At 38.9% G+C, this 21,886-nt stretch overlaps 1 protein-coding gene across 1 annotated transcript; it reads left to right on the forward strand.

The window, feature by feature from the left end:
* Positions 1-20,370: 20,370 nt before the first annotated feature.
* LOC101522426 (olfactory receptor 5AC1-like) lies at positions 20,371-21,297 on the forward strand. The gene has a single exon (XM_004596555.3). It carries the CDS (start codon positions 20,371-20,373, stop codon positions 21,295-21,297), a length of 927 nt encoding a protein of 308 aa, XP_004596612.2.
* Positions 21,298-21,886: the final 589 nt, after the last annotated feature.

Genomic DNA, 21,886 nt, shown 5'->3' on the forward strand with positions numbered 1-21,886 from the left:
CAGACTCCGCCCAGGGCTTTCCAGTCTAATTTCTATTAGGCATCGCTTCAGACTGAATGTCTGTGCCTTCACACTATTCCAGGGAAAACTAGTGTCACTTCAGTTGTCCACTAAGAGAAGCTTTTGGATAGTTTCTGAACACAGGATCCTTCCCATGTCTGAGTCCTCACAGTCTCAAGCAAAGAAATCCCAATCCATGGAACGACTTGACATCAGAAATCTCAGTGTTGGCAACCTTGAGGAACAGCAGGTGCAAGTTTTGACCATAGTTCCGGGTTTCCTGTTTGATTTAGGACCTTTTCCTCACTGGGTCACACAAAGGAAACAGATTCCTGTCTCCTGTCCGTTCTTGGTGCCAGAACTCCAGTTGTGTGACTAGCAAAGATGGAGCCGAAGGAAGAAAAGGCTGGACTCGTGTGTTCTTGGGGAGACGGAGTCTCCGAGAAGGACCCGCTAGGCAAGGAGTTACACTAGACTTGCTTGAGGTAAAGCAAGTGCACTCAATCAATCCTAAGGTGTTAGAGTTTCACAACTAGAATGAAAAAAGAATCTCACTTTTACTGTATCACACTCAGTTGTTTTATCAAAATCGCTTTGCTGAGGGCTTGGAGGTCAAATTTTTGACCAGTCAACTAGAATCAGAAGTTGAAAAAAGCTAGACCTGACATCAATAGACTATTAACACAGGGGGGATAGAACTGGCAAGCGTACACAAAGATGTTCAATTGAGATGGTTAACAGTGATATGGCAATTTAAACCATAACTATCCTTTTATACTTATTAAATGAGCGAAAGACAAAAAGTAATGCTAGGACCCCAGGCTGACAGGGATGTGATGAAACTTGGCAGGCAGGAGAATAACTTTTAAATAAATAAATAAACTCCTTTAGAGATTAGGAATCTCAGGGGCTGTGAGATTCACTGTATGTGTTTTGACTAATCCAATTCTGGGGACATTATGATTTTTTTATTGCTAAATAAAAAATGTCTAGGAATATTATTTGCTAGCATTTGGAAATGCAAAGTTAGAAATGAATGCTCAAAATGAACTAATTCTTTTTCTTTGCTTCATATTAATATTCTGAGATGATTGAAATGCCGCTATCATATCTATTAGGAAACGTGGAAAATGCTAAAGTTCAGAAAATACAAAATAATTTCTATTCTTCATGTTTGAGTATGAGAGAATCATGGAGGTGTCTGAATAACTATTAGAAGTGAACTCAGAATTGAGATTTTTGGTAATTTTTTTCCATGTAAGAAACTCCATGGTTGCCACTGTGTTATTTGTGTAAAGAATGCTCTGTAAACTGTCTAAGCCACATTGGACTTGCCATCTGGCATCTTTCCCAAATAAGGAGCCAGTCACAGCTCTCCACCCTTACCACTGAAATCTCCTTCTCATTCTAGAAGCATATTCTGCCACTGCAGCTCTATTATGCATTAGTGCACACTTAGCTTAGCTTGCAGTTGCAAAAAATGTAGGATAAAAAAATTTAAAAATATTTCATGGACTTTATGTTTTTCCTAGAGGAATACAAAGCAGGGCAAAAATATTCTGTTAGATAATACAGATGTCAAGCCAAAGAATAAAACAGTGGAAAATCAGTTGGCTCAATTTTTGATCTATGAGAAAACTTTCCTAATTCTGGATCCAGAGATAATTTCTAGGGAACCCTGTGCCTTTGACATTTTGGAGAGGATGTGATGCAGTGTAGGGTGTGTTTTCTGACTTTGACTGAACAGTTTCTGAACTGTTGACCCTAAGAATACCTCCCTGGCTTTAATCACCCAGCGTCTAACGAAAGATAGATATGCAGGTGACCTGCCTATGGAAGAGCCAGCCAGAACGTTCCATCCTGCGGATGAGCACCTCTGCATCTCACTTGGGTCTTAGCTCAGTGGTGAGGCCTCAGTTTCTTGACAAAGAACTTAACCAGACTTCAGGAAGAGGTCTGCAGGCTTTGGGGAGAACTCACAGAGTGGTATTACATTTAACATGCAAAACTGATTTACTTGTTTCTTCAGAAAATCTGGCCACCCGGGGCTCAGGCGCTCCTGCACTAAGAGAGGCTTGGGCCTGTCTCTTCATTCCCTCTAGGGAAGCATGCAACCCTGCTGTGCCGGCTGCTCTCTTCCACTTCCCTCTCAGCAGCGCTGAGTTTGCCGTTCCAGGGACCCTCTTGCCTTTTCTGTTACATTCGAGGATGTGCTGCTAAGTGTGTAAGTGGCTGTTCAGGGAAAATAAAGGCCCTGACTGAGAGTAGTTATGTGTCCCCATGATGTAAACGTGCCCTGCATGGCCAATTTCAAGCGACTGATGTGCATGGCAGGGAAGCAAGCAGCCACAGGATAGGGTGGTGTATGGCAGTGTATCACCATGTTCCAACTATTCAGCCCTGTGCATGGCAGGGAGATAAGTAGCCACAGGACAGGGTGATGTATGGCAGTTATTACAGCGTTCCTACCATTTAGCTACAAGCGACCTAACAACCTCAAGAGCAGTGGATTATACTAAGTATGTATGGCTTTGTTTTGAGGACAATTTAATTGTAGATTATATAATTTAGCTTGTAATTACATTTGTTTTTAATGACCTATAAATGTCCTGAAACTTTAATCATTGCTCTTGTAAGCCTGTTTGAGTTAACTGCTGCTCCCTGTTGATCATCGCTTGGCCAGCCCGCATGATTCCCACAGTGTCATCCAACTGCCTGCTGCTGTTTGCTTCCCAGGGGGAGAAATTTTTTCCCTAGACAAAGAGGAACATTTTCATCTGCCACAGCTTACTTTACTCATACATTGTACTACTTTGCTTTTAGGAAACAAAGGAAGCATTGAAAAAATTGTTTTCAAAAATTTGGTTTAAAAAAGGGAATCTTTGGATAAAATGTTAGTTTGTATTACAAATGGAAATAAACGATAGCACGGGGGGGACCCCAGAGCGGAGCAGGGGGACAGGAGGAGGCTTGTATCCCAACCGTGAAGACTCCCGGATCCTCACCAAGGACTATCAGTACAAGCACCAAGGACTACATCCCAACGGCCCAGGAGACCACAGGGAATCGGAGTGCCTTCAGAGGCCAAGAACTCTGAGGTCATCCACTCCCGCTTGGATCTACCACATGGAATGGAATAAATCCAAACCCTTCCTTGCAGGATCCAAGGGCATCAGAACGACAGCCAGGAGCTCTGAGCAGTCCACAGAAACAGAAGAACAGTAAACTTCCTTTGGGACTAGGGAGGGGAGATCTCTCTGGTCCTCGCTTGGTTCCAGCCTTGGGTCCCCACCCTCTCTGGCAATGACCATCAGGATCGCTCCAGAAACAACTCAAAGTAAACAGACAAACAATCAAAACTTTAGAATAGATAGAGAACAACAAGGAAAGCTTGGACTCAGACAGGAAACGGTCAGCGGGGATTCACTTATACCTTACTAGGTGAGACACAAAGATTAGTTACTCCTCACTAAGGTATCGAAGATTTCTCTGCACACCCCTCCTAAAACTGTTCACCTAAACTGTTGATATATGTCTTGTTAGAGTTATAAGCCAGTCTAGACTACCCGAAAAACAGCCAGGTTCAGCAAAATTATGCTTCAACGCTATAAAATGCTAAATACTATAATGAAAATAGACATGAGACAGTTGAATAGTAAACTATAGCCATTTTAAGGTGTATAGAACCCGATTGTATATACACTAAAATTGAAATGTCAATGAAGTAGTCACAGGATGTGGTTCAGAACTTGCATTTTTTCTTTTAACATATTGGTTACTCAATTAATTCCATAACGTTATAAATTGTTGCTGATGTTATGTTGGGGCTTTTAATTGATTGGGATGATACTCTGCCGGCTCTACCTTCAGACCAGAGATGGTCTCCCCAAGAAGGCGTTGAATTTATCTGGACAATAAGATGCTGGACTCTATGCTTGGTATATGCTTGCAATGGAAGAATCTCAACTGAGCTTGAACTGTGGTTATGCAACAAGGTGGAGGAATCCACCATGGGGGGAGGGTTTGGGGAGGGTGGGGGGAAATCCCAGTACCTATAAAACTGTGTCACATAATGCAATGTAATTAATAATAAAAAAGAAGAAAAAAAGAAAATAAACAATAGCCATGTACTTAAAGGCCTGATTCTGTGAAATCTGACTGAAAAGAATTCAAGTTGAGAATCATTTAAGTATAAATCTAATTCATAAATTCAATTAAAGACTATGTGTTCCTTTCATGTTCATTCTATTAGTTATCATGTATTATAGAGTAGACTATTTGCCTATTGATTCAGTACTTGGTTATTCATACTCAAGCTGTCTGTATGGCAGATATTGGACATGAAGAATTGTGAATTCCTAACACTAGAATCAGTCTTGTCCAACCATTTCTGATTTTTGTCCATTGCTTTAAAATCTGCATTGAGAGTACTGAGTGATGGCAGAAATTGGCTGGCTGGCTGACCATATTCTTTTTGGGAATATTCCTGGACATCCATTTAAGTGGGTATTTCTGAACCAGTGTGAAAGTTTATTCAATCCCCAGGGCCCCAGAGATTTTTTTCTTTGAAAAACAAAAATAAATAGACATAAATTTTAATAAATCATATTCTTGCATGTGGCTTTAAGTGTGCTTTGCTTAGACAAGTGAAAGCAAACACAATTGGTCCCATGTAGCAAAAACCCTGTGGCTCCCTCTCGGGGAAATTTGAATTGTATAGTCCCTAAAATTTTTCTTTTTCTTTAAATAAGATCTAAAGAAACAGAACGTTTAACGGAACACTAAAAAATTCTGCCCTATCACAAAGAACCAATGCTTTTGTACCTTAAATGACATCAGAAAAGCACAAATGGGAGATTTTTTCTGTAGCAACTTTGGCACCAATCATTGAAGTGATGGATTGATTAACGGCTATGGGAATCTCTCTTCCATTCATCTAAACATTCACTCAGCAGCCTGTACAAATCTCCAACTCTGCATTCAAGATGCTCTTTTGAACAACCTCTATCTACTTTATAATGAGACAAACATAGTACATGGAGGTAAAAAGAAAGCTGAAAATAATAGGCAGTCTAGTGGTGCAACCATGCGTTTCCCAGATATTTCCATGACTGGCCTTGGAGAAGACTCACAAAACTGAAACACTAAATTGAACAAGACTTCACACCTTCTCAGCTCTGGGGTCTGCAAATGGAAGCGTGGGAGGGAAGTGTGGGCAGTAGACCTTGATTTTAAACTGAGGCCAGGAATTAGCGATCTGCTACCCCCACTCAAACCCCTTTGTTTTTGGTCATAAGGCTCAGTCCTCAGAAGGTAGTTATTAAAATTTTATGTTCTTTTCTCTGATCTTGTGGTGAATGCTTAATAAATATTCAAGATGTGAAGGCAATCTGGCTACACATCTGTCATCCGATTGACTGCCAGGGGCTGACTTGATGATGCTGCTCATTTTCATCCCTTAATTTCTGCTTCTGGTACTTGGTGAAGAGAGAAAGCTTTCTCAAAACATTCTGTGGTTATTCGAGGTAGATGGTGGCAGGATGACCAATCTTTCTGGTCCCTCTGAGTCTAAAGGGATCCTAGGAACCTTAAGTATTGAGACTTGTGAAGTCCCAGGCAACTCGGGGTGCAATTGTCATAATTCTCTCCCTTAGTAGTATGTACATACATGTTTCTGGTTTTCAGTGGGGAAGTACAAGTGGTGATATGTTGATAGTCAAAATAGTATTTCAAATGAATGGAAATTACTCTTCAAAGACAATAAATAGCTTTTCCACCTCTCCATCTCATGAATATATGAGCAAAATTTACCCTACAAAACCTGACAGTAACGGCTGCTGGTGTCTTGACTGCATTCTACTTAAAAAATGGTCTCAACAGGCATTCAAAAGGAGTTATTATTAGTAATAAATGTATTAACCATTGAAGAAATATATTCCCTGAAAGTTGATCCCTATGAAATCTTTAACTTTTTTTTTAATGAAAATGAACACAAACAGGCAAACAAATGCCAGCAGAGGTACAAGAGGCTGTTCCTCCCAGAAATCAGCTGGTGGGGATTTACTCTGAAGAGTTAATGCTGTCTCTATAGACAGACAGGACCACAAAGATAAGCTACCGTTGAACACACTGCTGAGTTTCTAGCATGTCTGAGGCAGATGGTGAGCACGCCTGGACCATCACAGCGTGGGCTCCACAGCAGTTCCTTACCGGATGTGCTTTCTGGAAGAGGGGCACTGCAGCTGGGGCATCCTGGTGTCAGAGGCGGTACGAGCTTTTGGCATCACTGTTATCCAGGTGCAGGTGAAAAGGACCAGCTGGAAATCCAGGCGCATCTCTTCCAAAAGACTCGAATGTGGGTGGATGCAACCAGTGCTGTTGCCAAGACTTCTTCTCCACGTGTCTCCCAAAAGGGACGTGCCAGGCAAAAAATACTAAGAAAATAAAGAACGACCTCTTCAATGCTGACTTTTGTTGAGGTAGCTTAAAACGATTCCCATCAGCTGCAGCAAAGTGTCTGGATTGTTAGCAATGTAAGGCAGCCAGAGCAGATTTCTGTTTCATTTTCAGTTTCCAGCCTTCAGTTCCTCTTTCCAGGGAAGGTTCTTAGTGGAGCACTTGATCTCCTATTCAATCAATGCTCTGTGGCAATCCTCGGCAGACAAAGACGTGAGGCTGTGCCTTAATCCTCTTAACCCAATGCAATATCATCTGAATAGATTTAATGACTTTGCAAATTAATATGCTTAATGAGAAAAAAGATGATTAATTTAATCTTAATTACACATGTGGATCCCTTTTTGCTTATTTCGTGGCCTCTTTTAATCCAGAGCCATTTCCTTTCCTCCCAAACACTTACAGACTGCTCTAGCGCAAAGAAAACATTAAGTGATCATTTTTGTCAGGTAAAAAATCATATTTTGAGATGAATGTTTATCCTATTGATAACAAAAGTGTTGTAATTTAAGGTTTACTGTAATAATCAACCTGATAAATTAAAAAAAGAATTTAGTTCGAGGCAATGTGTAAAACACGACTTGGCATGTTTACCTATGGTCAGACACTAAAGTATTCCCTGGAAATAGTCCCTCTACACGTGCAAAGTGTCAAGAACAGATATTCCAATGAGGTTCAGTTTCTTCAACTGGATTATCCTGAAGTGTGTAGCACTCTAACCTGTTTATTGAGAATGAAGTAAAACAGCATGTTTCTTCTAAGCGTATCATTCTCCCTTCCAGCATTGCGAAGGAAACTCATGAATGTTCAAGTGACCTGTGTCCTCAAGGCCTCACAGCCTGTGTTACTGCCTCATTGCATTAATGAGTTTAACTTGAGTCTGGTTCCATTTTCTAGCCAATAGAATAAAACTTTCTATATTTCTCAGGCATATCTTCTTTAAAAATGCACTTTAGAGATGGTCCGTGGGCAAGTGATAGTTAAATGCATAACGTAATGCGTATGTCAACACTGCTTACAGAATAGATTTGTTCTCACTATAAATGAAGAATGTGAGGAGATGAATATGTCAATCAGCTTGATAGAGTTATTACACACAACACACTCTTTAAATGGACCATTATTATATACCAGTTAAAATGAAACTTTAACTGTGAAAAAACACTAATCATAAATTAAAAACCAAACACTTCCAAGTATGTGTCATCAGTCCAGTTTTTTCCCCAAATTTCAACTCTCATTCAATGACCCGCTTAGTACATACAATAATACATCCATAAGTAAACTGTGATATTTCCCCTCTAATCCACTTAGCACTTTCTTCATTTCAATCAATAGAGCTATTGTCCTATCTTGATTGGATGTGAGGGCGATCTGGTTGCGACATCTGTCACCCCATTGATCGCCAGGGTTGATTCGGCTGATCTGGCTGGCTAGGCGGGTGTCCCCTTCCTCCCTCACCGCTCCATGTGCGTCCCTCCCGAAGCTGCGCGCTGGGTCGAAGAGGACGACCATCCCCGCTAGAGGAGGACCGGTCTTCGGTCAAGGGTATACGAGTAGCTGCGCTCCCCTGCTAGAACCTCCAAACAAGCCCTCAAGGTCCTATCTTGATTAATCCATTTCTTTCTTTCATGTCTTACCCAATCCATTTTAAACATGAAGTTGGGAGCCTAGTGCTGCCCTCTGATGGCCCAGCTAGTACACTAAGTTAGTAGTCGTCATCACCTCTTTCAGAGGTTCGCTAACTAGTCTCCATGTTTCTCCCCTGCCTTATTTCAGCGATTCTCAGTGTAGCAACCATTGGTGCTTTACCAACGTCAGATCTAGAAACGTGCCTCTTCACCATTCCGTAATGGCTCCTCATTTTACTCTAAGCATTTACAACTACTGAGGAGATACCACATGATTTGCCTTCTTTGCTTTTTATCTTTCCATCTCCTCCATCCCCAGTCCTCATCAGCTCATTCTTTTGCAGACACACCCCATTCTTTGCCATTTTTCCAACAAATCTGATCATGCTTCCTCCACAGAACCTTTGTACTGGTTACAACTTGCTTGATAAACAAACACATTCAGACATTCACATCATGAACATTTGATGCCTTTGGTCAAATATTTATTAAATTAAATATCTTGATGATTATTCTTTAAAAATGCAATAGGCTCTCTGTGCTCCAATATCCATATTACTAATTCACCCTATACCCCACTTAGTATTTTATACAATTTATATTTGTTTTTTGTTAGTGATCTGAATATTTCTATCCCACCAGGAACTGATCTTTGTGAGTTTAATTCCCTGAGGAATCCCAATAACTTACAACCATTTTTTGGCATTTAGTCAGTTTTCTACTAAATATTTGTTAAATAATGAATGACCATTAACAAGTTGAAGCCTGTTTCATTCTAATTAAGTCTGTGTTTCTCAAATGTATTTGATCTCAGTTTCCCCTTCTTTCAAAAGAATCACAATACTCACAAATACTCCTAAAAAGAGGTGCTCTTTCATAGCATCCAGTTTGGGAAATTCCAATTTATAAAGAAGTCCCTGCTTTATCTTTCTTATAAAAATTTTGTATCTTGTTACCTTCATGGTATGCTTAATGCTTAACTCTTAAGTTCATAGTGAAGTACTGACAGCTAATAAAAAATAAGCAATGCGTTAAAAGAGGACTTCTTTAAGCAATACTTTGACCTAGAGCACTGAAGTAGAAGACAACACCTTATGGAGCTCGGTGCCTCTGCAGTATCGCTTAGATCACGTTGGGATGTCCTGGGTACCGCCTGGAGCTAGGTACAGACTTATCAACAACAAGAAGCTTTCTGATCTGTTTTCTGATCCTTGTCAGTAACCATGGCTCCTTTACAAATGCATCACATCTACTCACACACTTGACTACTCCTGTAAGTATCAATACGAAAGATGAAGTAAGGGTAGAATTTTCAAGAAAAGGCACTGAGGCTGGAAAGAGCTGGATCTTATGTTTTCAGCTAAATTACAACTTGACATCTGAGGCCGTTTGGCTCCTTAGCCTTATCCCTTTCGTGTTTTCCTTTGCAAGCCCAGTAAGCTTCTTAAGAAAACAAGGGGAAAATAACATCTGTCAAAATTAAAAAGTGATAACCACCAGGAAACAAAATGACTCACAGGGTCACTGGGGAATTTTGTAATACTCTATGCTCTGCCTTGCATAAACTGCCTCCTGTTCATTCCTCGCCCCCTTGATGAGGTCAGCCAATTTCTATTCCTTTGGTAGTAGCCACAGAAAAAGCTTGGATGGCTCATCTCTGTCTCCAGCATTAACCTTGAGCTATGCAGCTATCACTTTGCCTACAAAGAGGAAACAAAAACAAAGCCAAGGTCTTGTTTCCCTTGGATCAAGTACAACCTAACAAAAACAAGCATACATGACAAGACACCAGAACTGTCTCAAAGTGCTTGCAGGATCTCAAGGAAGGAAACCACCTTGAGCTGGAAATTGTACAGTGGTAGGATGCAGATCTGGGAGGAACTGTGCAGGTCATTTAGAATACCCTGCCCCTCTTCACTCTGCCATTGCCAGTATCCATAGGGATTGGTTCTGGATGCCCAAGACACAAAACTCATGATGCTCCATGACCTTATATACGATGGTGCAGTATTTGACTATAATCTACATAGTCCTCTGCAGCACACACATTCCTCTTGTTTACATTACAAGTTGTTTGTAATTCCTAATGCAATTTAATTGCTTTAGAAAAATTATTATACTGCATTACTTAAGGTATAATGCAAGAAAATGTCCCTAACATTTTCACCTTAAAAAAAAAAAAAGATTTATTTTATTTTTGTTGGAAAGTCTGATATGTATAGAGTTGGAGAGACAGGAATGTCTTCCATCGGATGATTCACTCTCCAAGTGGTCGCACCTGCTGGAGCTGCACCAATCCGAAGACAGGAGTTAGGAACTTGTTCCAGGTCTCCCACACGGATGCAGGGTCCCAAGGCTTTGGGTTGTCCTGCACTACTTTCCCAGCCCACAAACAGGGAGCTGGATGGAAACCTGGACCTCTGGGATCAGAACTGGCACCCATATGGGATCCCGCTGTGTGCGAGGTGAGGACTTTAGCTGCTAGGCCACTGCGCCGGGCCCATATTTTCACTTTTTAAAAACAAAATTTAAAAATTTGTTTGAGAAAGAAGCCCCATCTTCTGATTTTCCAATTGCTCACGATAGCTGGGAGCCTGAAAACAGAAATCAATCCAGGTGTCCACAGGCACGCAGGGACTCAAATTAGTTGAGCAATTACCTGCTACTGCTGAAGGGTGTACAGTAGCAGGCTGGAATCAGAAGGGAGTTGAGACTAGGAACTCAGAGACTTTGATTTTGAACACAAATACCTTAATTTGGGTCTTAACTACCAGAAAAGGCTCCTGACCCCCTGATGCTTTTAATTAGATCGGAATCTGAAATACGAGGACATGGATGACTGATTGTGTTAGTGATCAATAATTCACTTAGGTCTTCTACTTTGCTTTAGTAAATTGAAAATATAATAATACCAACCATGTCAAGAACAGCCATTCGTGAATATTTTGCTTTTTCTACAAAAAACCATTGTCTGAATACAGAAATCATTTTCTCTTCCACATCCCTGAATTATTGGACTTCAGCACAATATCTTTCCTTTCCACCACCCTTTTTCATTTCCTTCTCATATTATTCATTAGGTACAGAATGAGGCTCTGCTTTGGCGAAAAGCAGGCGATACTCTATCCCTGTGTAATCATGCAGCTTGACCACTAGATGGAGGCAGAGCATCCAGATTCAGCGCACGCATGGCGTTGTCTAAATTGTCTCTCCTTTATGAAAGAAAAAACTGCTTACAGAATGCTAATTTCCACTTGTCAACAAAGGATTAACTATATAGCACAAGATTATTAGGGAATACCTAATATCAAATCAGTTATGGAGAAATGAAACTATTAATCTCAGATGATAGTTGACTAATATCTATTGGCTTCACTGATTTTAAAAAATAAGCTTATTGTAAAGATTTCATCTCTCATCCGGATGTAAGAAGAGCATTCTAGGGTTGGCAATACTGAGATATAGAGAGGAACACTCTGGAAAAACAAGTTTTCTATAGAAATAAAATGCCTGATTTGAGTAATGATTTGGAGGATAGTAGACAAGTACGAAAAGACTGCAGTTTTTTACTTGGGGTGGAAATTGCTGCATGATTTGTTAGGAAACATTTTAAACTCCAAGAATTTTAATTTTTTCTTTTGTATTTATTACAGAATAAATTTTGTATTTATTACAGAATGGTAGAGGAGCATCATGAGTTTTGTGTCTTGGGCATCCAGAACCAATCCCTATGGATACTGGCAATGGCAGAGTGAAGAGGGGCAGGGTATTCTAAATGACCTGCACAGTTCCTCCCAGATCTGCATCCTACCACTGTACAATTTCCAGCTCAAGGTGGTTTCTTTCCTTGAGATCCTGCAAGCACTTTGAGACAGTTCTGGTGTCTTGTCATGTATGCTTGTTTTTGTTAGGTTGTACTTGATCCAAGGGAAACAAGACCTTGGCTTTGTTTTTGTTTCCTCTTTGTAGGCAAAGTGATAGCTGCATAGCTCAAGGTTAATACTGGAGACAGAGATGAGCCATCCAAGCTTTTTCCGTGGCTCACTACCAAAGGAATAGAAATTGGCTGACCTCATCAAGGGGGCGAGGAACGAACAGGAGGCAGAGAACGTAGAGGTGATTTTGAGAGCCTTGAAGGAGAGTGTTATCTTTGGTATTAGACGTTTGGGAATAATTCTCAATTGTTCTTGGGTGAAAACTGACAACATTGATTCCAGTATCTGAGTTCCTTCCACTTGTATCAGTGATCTGATTGGAGCGCCCAGCTCTTGGGTTTGGCCTGGCTCAGTCCATCCCCTACTCTTGTGGGCGATAAGAATATTTTTGTTCCCCCTATGGGTTTCTCTCTGTGCCTTTCAATTAAATAAAAAATTAATATTACAAAGTAACTTGCATTTGTGTTGACAACCGTTGATTTAATTGAACCACTTGGTGTAGACATGCCTCTGGAGCACAGCCATGGCAGTTCTGTACTTTTTAAGACATATTTTTTTGTTCAACATCCTTTTTCTACCACATATATGCCAATTGGATATAGTTTGACTTTTTTGACACTGCCTAGAATAGCAAGCATTCTTATTCGACTGGCAATTAAGTGAGTTAAATTCATTATTGCTTTTGAGGTGTGTTTTTGTCCCATCCTTTTGCTGGTTTGTGCTCTGTGATGTCCTGGCTTATAGTATATAAGCCTTGCATACATGCAAAAGTAAGGATTTCTCCTTATAAGTCACACATCTCTTACCCTTAGCTTTTCTTTCTTTCTTTCTCTCTCTCTTTCTTTTCTTCTTTGTTTCTTTCTTTTTTGGTATTATCAAATGTTGAGTATTATAACCCAAAGCACAAGGTAACAAATATTGCAAGATTCAATCCAGAGGCAATTGTTTGGTGATTCAGTTTTCTCAGAAGCCAAATCATTCTCATTATGTCTGAGTTGTGTCTTGTGCTCTGGGAGTTCCGTTCAAAGAGGCTGCTCTGAAATCTCTGTGGGGTCTCACTTTGCATTTCCCTTTCATCAAGTCCAGCAGAAAAAAGAGTAGCTTTCTCAACACAGTGCATGACCAAGGACTCAAACTTTTTGCATTGATTGGAAGCCACTAGGAGAGCCACTCCCTAAACAGATGGGGTAACTGCAGAGCAAAGCTGGGATGGGGCACATACGTGCAGAATAAATTGGAAACCTTAAGGGTTAATGATTCCCAAGAAAACAGAGAGAGGTGGATTAACATGGAAGTTAGTCAGACCCCATTTCATGTAAGAGAGATCAGGACACATCAGGACACAAATTCTAATTAGTACCGGCATTTTTCTGTAAAAGCTGGCAACATATTAAGTTCAAAAGATTTAGAGAATGGGGCCCAGCGGCGTGGCCTAGCGGCTAAAGTCCTCGCCTTGAAAGCCCCGGGATCCCATATGGGCGCCGGTTCTAATCCCGGCAACTCCACTTCCCATCCAGCTCCCTGCTTGTGGCCTGGGAAAGCAGTTGAGGACGGCCCAAGGCTTTGGGAGCCTGCACCTGTGTGGGAGACCCGAAGGAGTTTCCTGGTTCCCGGCATCGGATCGGCGCGCACCGGCCCGTTGCGGCTCACTTGGGGAGTGAAACAACGGATGGAAGATCTTCCTCTCTGTCTCTCCTCCTCTCTGCATATCTGGCTTTCCAATAACAATAAAATCTTAAAAAAAAAAAAAAAAGTCAAGATGCTCGCTTAAAAAAAAAAAGATTTAGAGAATGACAAAGCACAGTCTCTCTCTCTCTCTTCTCTCAGCAGTTATGGCTTTTCAGGAAGTATAATTCAGGCACTAAAAACCAGTTGGACCAATGGAAAAGATCAGGCAGCCCATAAATTATCCCCCATGTTTTCATTCAGTATTTTGTGAAAAATGTCCTAAGACTATGCAATAATAAAAGGAAAATCATTTCAATAAAGGGTGTTAGGAAAACGTTTTAGATTTTCTTGATTTATGTAACATCAATAAATTTCACATATTTCACTAAGCATAATGGTTTCCTGCTGCGCCGATTTTGTTGCAAAAGAAAGGATTTCAGTCATTTTTATGGCTAAGTGGTACTTCATAGTCTGTATACACAACATGTTTTTTATTTAGTTGTCAGTTGATGAACATCTACTTTAACTCCATATTTTAGCTATTGCAAATTGAGCTGCAATGTTTATTTGGGGCATAGATATCTCTTTTCTTACATTTTGATTTTATTTCAGTTGCGTAATTGCTGGAAGTAATGGCTGGGTCACATGACAGATTTATTTACAGAGTTTGGCATCTCTGTACTATCTTCCATAATGGTTGCATTAGTTTACATTTTCATCAACAGTGGATTAAGACAACTTGCCAGCATTTTTAGTTTTGATGAAATCCATTCTAACGAGCGTGAAGTGAAAACAGCATTGAAAGGTATTCTGCAGGTTTCACTCAAAATAGCTGCAGGTAGCCTTCAGACCTAATGGCCAGCAGGCGCAGACTGAGAGCAGTGCCACCCTGGGCGTCATTTTGTGTACTGAGGAAAAGGCTGTGGGGTCGGAGGCGTAACAGTGAGCTGCACAAGCACGGAGCCAGGAAAGAACTCACTTCTGGCTCAGTGCATTGCTCTGGTCGCATAGAGAAAATGGTACCAACTTCGTATCCTTCAGGTTCCATCCAAAATAGGTCTGAGTAGCCTTTAGATCTATTGGCAAGTAGGTTCTGACAAAGCCAGCACTGCTGAAAACCCAGTGATTTAGGACAGCTGGTGTCTCCCTAATCCCGGGCACTGCTGCAAGTGGGAGAAAGGCTCTCCAGGCAATGGTGTGACCACAGCACAGCATCACAAGGGGTGAAAAGTGGTGATTCAGGAGCTGGGGCTATGGAGACCATGATGGAAACCTAACACAAGAGCCCAGGACTGAAACCTGCTGGATGGAGTGCCACAAGTGACTTCAAATGAAGACTTCAAATGAATACCATCAGTTAGACCAGTGGGCAACACAGCTTACAAACCAACCCTAAGGAGAGAAATCTGCTAACCATACTAGCTATGGACAAGCACAAGAGAAAGGACAGAGGCACAATAAATATTACTGATGCCTTGCTACAAAGGACCTAAAGCCTTTGTCAATCTCAGAGTTAACTGAGGAAGACATTGAGGAAATGGGAGATAAAAATTTAAAAACTTTTTACGCAGTTTCTTAACAACAATGAGAAGCCCATACAGAAGTTCGAGGCATTTAAGGAATTTTTCACACAGTAAAAAGCAACACTGAAATAAAATCAAGCAGATTTATTAGAAATGAACGACACAATGGAGCAAATTAAAACTTCAGTGGAAAGCCTCAATAACAGAATGAGCAAGGAAGAAAGAATCTCAGAATTGGACGACATTTTCCTTAATAATGGGGAAGTGATAAAAAAAGCTGGAAGAGGAACTGAGTCTAGCTTAGAAAAGTATTCAAAGTATCCAAGCATTAGGGGACACTATTAAAAAGCTGAATGTAAGAGTTATAGATATTCCAGAAGGTACAGAAACACAAACTGGGTTTAAAAATGTATTCAATGAAATAATTAAGGAGAACTTCCCTAACAGGGAGGAAGAACTGGGAAACAAATACAGCAGGTGCACAGTACTCCCAGAAGGGTTGACCAAGAGTGGTCTTCACCATGACACATGATAATCAAGCTCTCTTCGATTGAATACAAGGAAAAGATCCTTAAAGGTTCACGTGAAAAAAAAAAAAAAAGCAGACACATAGAGGAATGGCAATCAGACTCAATGCTGACCTCACAGAGGAAACTCCACAGGCCAGAAGAGAATGGAGTGACATGTCGCAGATCCTAAAAGAAAAAAAAATGTTGGCCCAGAATAATGTACCCAGCAAACCTTTTCTTGTCTTTGAAAATGGAATAAAATTCTTCCACAGTAAAGGAAAGCCATACAAATGATACTAAAAGATGCTCTCTTGACAGAGAAAAGGATGAGCACCTGCTAAAACTAAAGGCAAATGTGAACAATTCTCCAATAGAACAAGAAAATAAGGCTAAGTCAAACAATGAACAACCCATCGCTAAAATGACAGCACCAAATTACTGCGTATTGATATTAACCCCGAATGGAAATGGCTTAAACTCATCCACTAAGCATCATAGATTAGCAGACTGGATCCCAAAACAAAACCCATCTCACCAATAAAGATTTGAGGAAGTTGAAAATGAAAGGATGGAAAAGATACGCTAAGATCCCATACAGGTGCTGGTTCTAATCCTGGCTGCTCCACTTCCCATCCAGCTCCCTGCCTGTGGCCTGGGAAAAATAGCAGATGATAGCCCAAAGCCTTGGGACCCTGCACCAGCATGGGAGACCTAGAGGAAGTTCCTGGCTCCTGGCTTCGGATCACCTCAGCTCTGGCTTTGTGGTCATCTGGGGGAAATCAACCAGAGAACAGAAGATCTCTCTGCATCTCCTTCCCTGTAAATCCGATTTTCCAAAAGTTTTTTTTTTTTTAAAGGTAAAATGAGCTGGTGTAGCCATTCTTATATCAAATCATATAGACTTCGATGTGAAAAATATTAAAAGAGGTGAAGAGGGACATCATATAATGATCAAGGGATACATTTAGGAAGAAATCACCTTACTAGTTTCTTAGGATGTTATCTTTTTCATCTCTAATTTTCCTTGGTTTTTGTATCTTGCTATTTTTTGCTAGTCTTGCTAAAAGTTCATTTTGTTCATCTTCTTAAAAAATAGCTCCTTCTGTTCTGATGGGATTGTAATTTCTTATGAAGGACTATACTATCGTAACAATATGGGGAAAATCAGTTGGGGGGTGGGAATTTGGGGGTGGTGGGAATCCCAGACTCGATGGAATTATACTATAAAATTCAAACTAAAAGTAAAAGAATGGCTCTTTCCTGTAGTTTTTTGTTTCGATTAGTTTGTAATTTCAATTCAACTAAAAAAATTCAAGTTTTTAGTTTCAATTCCATTCACTTTTGCTGTGATTTTTATAATTTCTTGCTTCCTGTTCATTTTTAGTAAGTCCTTGAGATGCACTATTTGTTTGAGATATTTAGATTTTTTATAAGCACCTGATGTTATAAATGTCCCTTTCAATATTTTTTTCGCTACATCTCATGGGTTTTTAATTTAACGGAATGTATAGTAACAGTGTAATATTGGGACTGTTGTATCCACATGTGAAGATACAATGCAGCGTGCGTCTGTACTTAGAAATCAAAGACAGAATCCCATTGATCTGAGCATCTTTTCGTCTGATTTTGCATCAATGTATTTGTATAATGAAGATCCTGTTCAAAGCTTTCTCTCTTCACTCATTTCGTTTTTGAATTTGAGTTATTTGGTTTTGTAAGAATTAAGATGCTGGTTGTCTTTTCAGCATTGTATTATTAAATGCATGTAATTTATTTATAAGAAAAATTTAAAAAATAACTGTACTAGACATGTGAAATTATGTCTATTTACAGGCTACTCTATTGTTTCAACACATGTGTACATTGTTTAATGTCCAATTTTTTTTCCATTTTTTTAGAGATAAATGTTTAAAATCTCCTATTTTTTATGTCAGAATGGTTGGATATTGGCACTATCATGGTTCAATCAAAATTATTCTAAGAGGACTGATTTATAAAAACTACTACATCACTGGTAAAAGTGCAATTTTTACGATGCAGGTTTTAAAGACAAGATATTGTTGAATTATTGAATAATGTCAAAAGATGATTATACAAAGTACATAGATTCATCAGAAATATTTTTTCCAGTGAATTCAGTTATACTTCCTCTCTTCAAAGTTAAATTTAGATGCATGATAGTAAAAGCAGAAATCTCATTACAATACAATTTTTCCTTTTAAGATAATTTACTTATAATATGCTTGTTTTCAGAAGAAAGAAAAAGAAAGTTACAAAGAATAGTTTCCCTGGGTTTGTTGGAAGTGTTCTGTTGATTAATCTAAATTGCCCAACAGATACCTTTATCCTATAGGGGATAATTTGGTGGTATTGAGGGAATTTTAGCTTCTCATGTAGAATTGAGTTGGGAACAAATAAATATTGCTTCCTTTGATGGCATTTCTTAAAAAGAACATGGTTTAGGCATATTGTTCTCATATCTTAAGAGTTGTTCTAGCTTATGGCATTAGTACATCTTCAAATGGACACTAGGTAAGAATATAAACCTTTATTTTGTTTTCATTTTTTCCTCATAAAAATTTGTACCATGATTCTCTGTGTTGGATAATTTATCTCTCAAACAGAACAGAAAACAGACTTGAATTGGAAAAACAGATAAGCAATTTGTTCATGATCTTTCCGGAAGGTCATTTCTATATCCAGTAAAAATCACAAACTTACTGTTTTTCTGTCAAATAGCAGTTTTTAAAAATATCTGTTCCAACAGAGTATGCTCTAAACTAAATATATAACAGTGGAAGAACACTGAATAATTTTCTATCTAAAATGTCTCAATTGTATCTGGAAGTATATTTTCTTTAGCTCCATCTTCTTTGATTTTCAATATTATATATTTTGAAGGATTAGTACATACTTCAAGAAATTAAATAATTGATTGGCACAGTCTCGAGGAGTGAATTCTCTAACTACATCTGTGGAAAATTGATGACTTGACTATAGAAGTGAAAACAAGGGCTGGCATGATAGGCTTTGGATGAAGTTGTTGTTAATGCCTAGGAGCTGTGAAGCCAGGATTTGTATTTTCTTGAAACATTGAATGTTAATATCAATAATTTCTTAGTAAGTAGCTCTTGTTTTAGATCCCCATGGGAGGAATTTGAATTAAAATGTTTTATACCACAATTATGCATATTTTTTCTTTAAAGAAATATGATAACGGTGACTAAGTTCCCCTCAAGGTATCTAGGGGTCCAACCTTTCATTTATTGCCCAGGCTTATAACAGTCAGGAATGCATGTTCACTTGGTTTTGTTTTCTGCTTAGCTCCTCTTCATGTCAGTCATTGTTTAGTAGCTTTTCTCTTTGATTTGCTATTGAAACAAAATTTATCATTTTTACCATTTTGAGATCAGATTTTTAAAAATGCTGCATCTTTCCCTGATGGCGTCTGTTAAAATGTTTCTTCCAATAGTGACTTTTGCAATCTCACTCAAAGGGAGTGGGAATAGGAGAACTGTAACAACCTACTAGGATTCTGCATCTTGAAAATGTTAAAAGTTAACTGAATAATGTTTTGTTGTTGTTGTTGCTGACATGACAAGTGATAAGTCCTTAATGTACCTCAAAAAACAAAAAAAAGACAAAAGAATGACCAGTGTCTGCATGTATGTGAGTTTCTTCCTATTAAATGGAGATTATGTTAGCATTATGGCTGTATCATCCTAGTTATGAGCTCTCTGTGTGTGAATGAGGTAAGGATGGCGGTATTCTAACTAAATACTTAATTCATCTTTGTTAACTAAATAACTAATTATTCTATTCATCTACAATTTTATTGAGTAAAAACCACTTCAGCAAGTATCTCAGAGCATGCCCCACGTCCGGGACCTGGGATGGGTGGAAAACTGGGTGGTGCTTCTCCCTCAATATCCCCCTTTATCTCAGATACATGAAGGAAACAATATGGAAATAATATTCTTACCCACTTTCCTATAGCCCTTGGACCTTTTTACCCTAATTAGCTATGTAAAGATTATCAAAAATATTATAAAAAAAAGTTGCTGATAAAAATAATCTATTAGAAATTCAATGTGCTTGATGATTGTGTAAGGAAGTAACACAATGGTTTTTCTTGAAAGAAAGCACTAGAAATACAATTTTGGCTTATTGTCTCATTACTTGACTGACTGATGATACTTTGTAGGAAGGAATGATACTAATCATTAACATAGTAGCGTTCATTTTCTCTCCAAATAAAAGATATGAGAGTTGCAGTGAAAGTAAGAAGAGTCTCTTAAACTTGAATCAGACTTGCTTTAAAAGATGTTAATATAAAATATATTTTTAAATTCTGAACTATGTGTAAAATAATCAGTTACATATTTAGTTTATATTGTTTCTGATCGATGAGTCATTGAGCCAAGTGGATTGGTGACTACAGACTCCTTATCACCTTTTAAAGATTTGCATATTTTCAAAAAATCCTGTATTTCAAAACCACTTACAAAATGCTTCATGTGTTTAGATCTGCATTTAAAAGAAAAATGCTTTAGAAACAGAGGAATGTGGAATGTGACATCATATTTAATATGAATACTTATGGCTTCCTTTTTCTTTTGTTGCTCTCTCATTGTAGTGATCACCCAGAATGGTTGTGATGGAGACTAATCAAACTCTGGTGACCGAGTTTGTTCTGAAAGGACTAACAGACAATCAAGAGCTAAAATTCCCCCTGTTCCTGGCTTTCCTGTTGATTTATGTCATCACCATGGTGGGCAATGTTGGACTGATTTTTCTCATTTGGAAGGACCCACATCTTCACACCCCTATGTATTTTTTCCTTGGCAGCTTAGCCTTTGCAGATGCTTGTACTTCATCCTCTGTGACTCCTAGGATGCTTGTCAACATCTTAGACAAGGGTCAAATGATATCCCTGTTGGAGTGCATGGCCCAATATTATTTTTTTGGCTCTAGTGCAACCACAGAATGTTTTCTTCTGGTAGTGATGGCCTATGACCGTTATGTTGCCATATGTAACCCTTTACTTTATCTAGTAATAATGTCCAACAGATTCTGTGTTTCATTGATAGCTCTGTCATATGTAATTGGTTTTCTTCACCCTATAATTCATGTAGGGTTGTTATTTAAACTAACTTTCTGTAAGTTCAATGTAATAGATCATTTTTACTGTGAAATCTTGCCTCTATATACACTTGCTTGCACTGATCCATCTATCAATGCATTAATAGTTTTCGTATTTGCTGCTTTTATACAAGCTATTACTTTTTTGACCATCATGGTCTCTTATATCCGTGTCCTACTTGCCATTCTGAGGAAGTCTGACAAGCGCAGAAACAAAGCCCTCTCCACATGCAGTGCCCACCTGCTCTCTGTCTCTTTGTTTTATGGCACTCTTTTCATTATGTACGTGCGTCCTGGATCTGGCCCAGAAAAATACCAGGATAAAATGTATTCACTGTTCTACACAATTATAATTCCCCTGCTAAATCCCTTTATTTATAGCCTAAGAAACAAAGAAGTTTTGGGTGCACTGAGAAAAATGATAAAGAAGTAAATAGTTTCTTGAAAATTTTCAGTATCTTTCTATTTTATTCTCTGTTCAAATGAACAATGTCCCTTGTTTTGCACACGGTGAGGACCTATAGATCTTGTTAAAGGAATGAATGTATGAAAATGCACAGGCTAGATATGCTTGTTTAGGTTATAAGTTATTATAGTTGGCAAAAGCGCTAATGAGCACCTTGAGGACAGACTCAACAAGGATAAACAAGTTGAAATCATCAAATTGGTAATTCTTTGAAGCAAAACTGAACTCCTGTTTTTCCAGATATTCATTTTAAAACTTTGTTGAATTTTTATTCTTTTAAAGGAGCATGACATTTTTCACATCTTCTTTTTAGGATGCAATTACCCTAGATGCATATAAATTAAAACAATATTGTTAAGTCATGGGCCCAGCGTGATGGCTCAATTGGCTAATCTTCCCTGTGCATCTGCTGGGATTCCATATGGACAAGGTTCATATCCTGGCTGCTCTACTCCCATCTAGTTCCCTGCTTGTGGCCTGGGAAAGCAGTGGAGGGTGTTCCAAAGCCTTGTGACCCTGCACCTACATGGGAAATTTGAGAGATTACTGGCTTCAA

The sequence above is a fragment of the Ochotona princeps genome, chromosome 3 (assembly GCF_030435755.1).
Source record: "Ochotona princeps isolate mOchPri1 chromosome 3, mOchPri1.hap1, whole genome shotgun sequence".
NCBI classification, from domain to species: Eukaryota; Metazoa; Chordata; class Mammalia; order Lagomorpha; family Ochotonidae; genus Ochotona; species Ochotona princeps.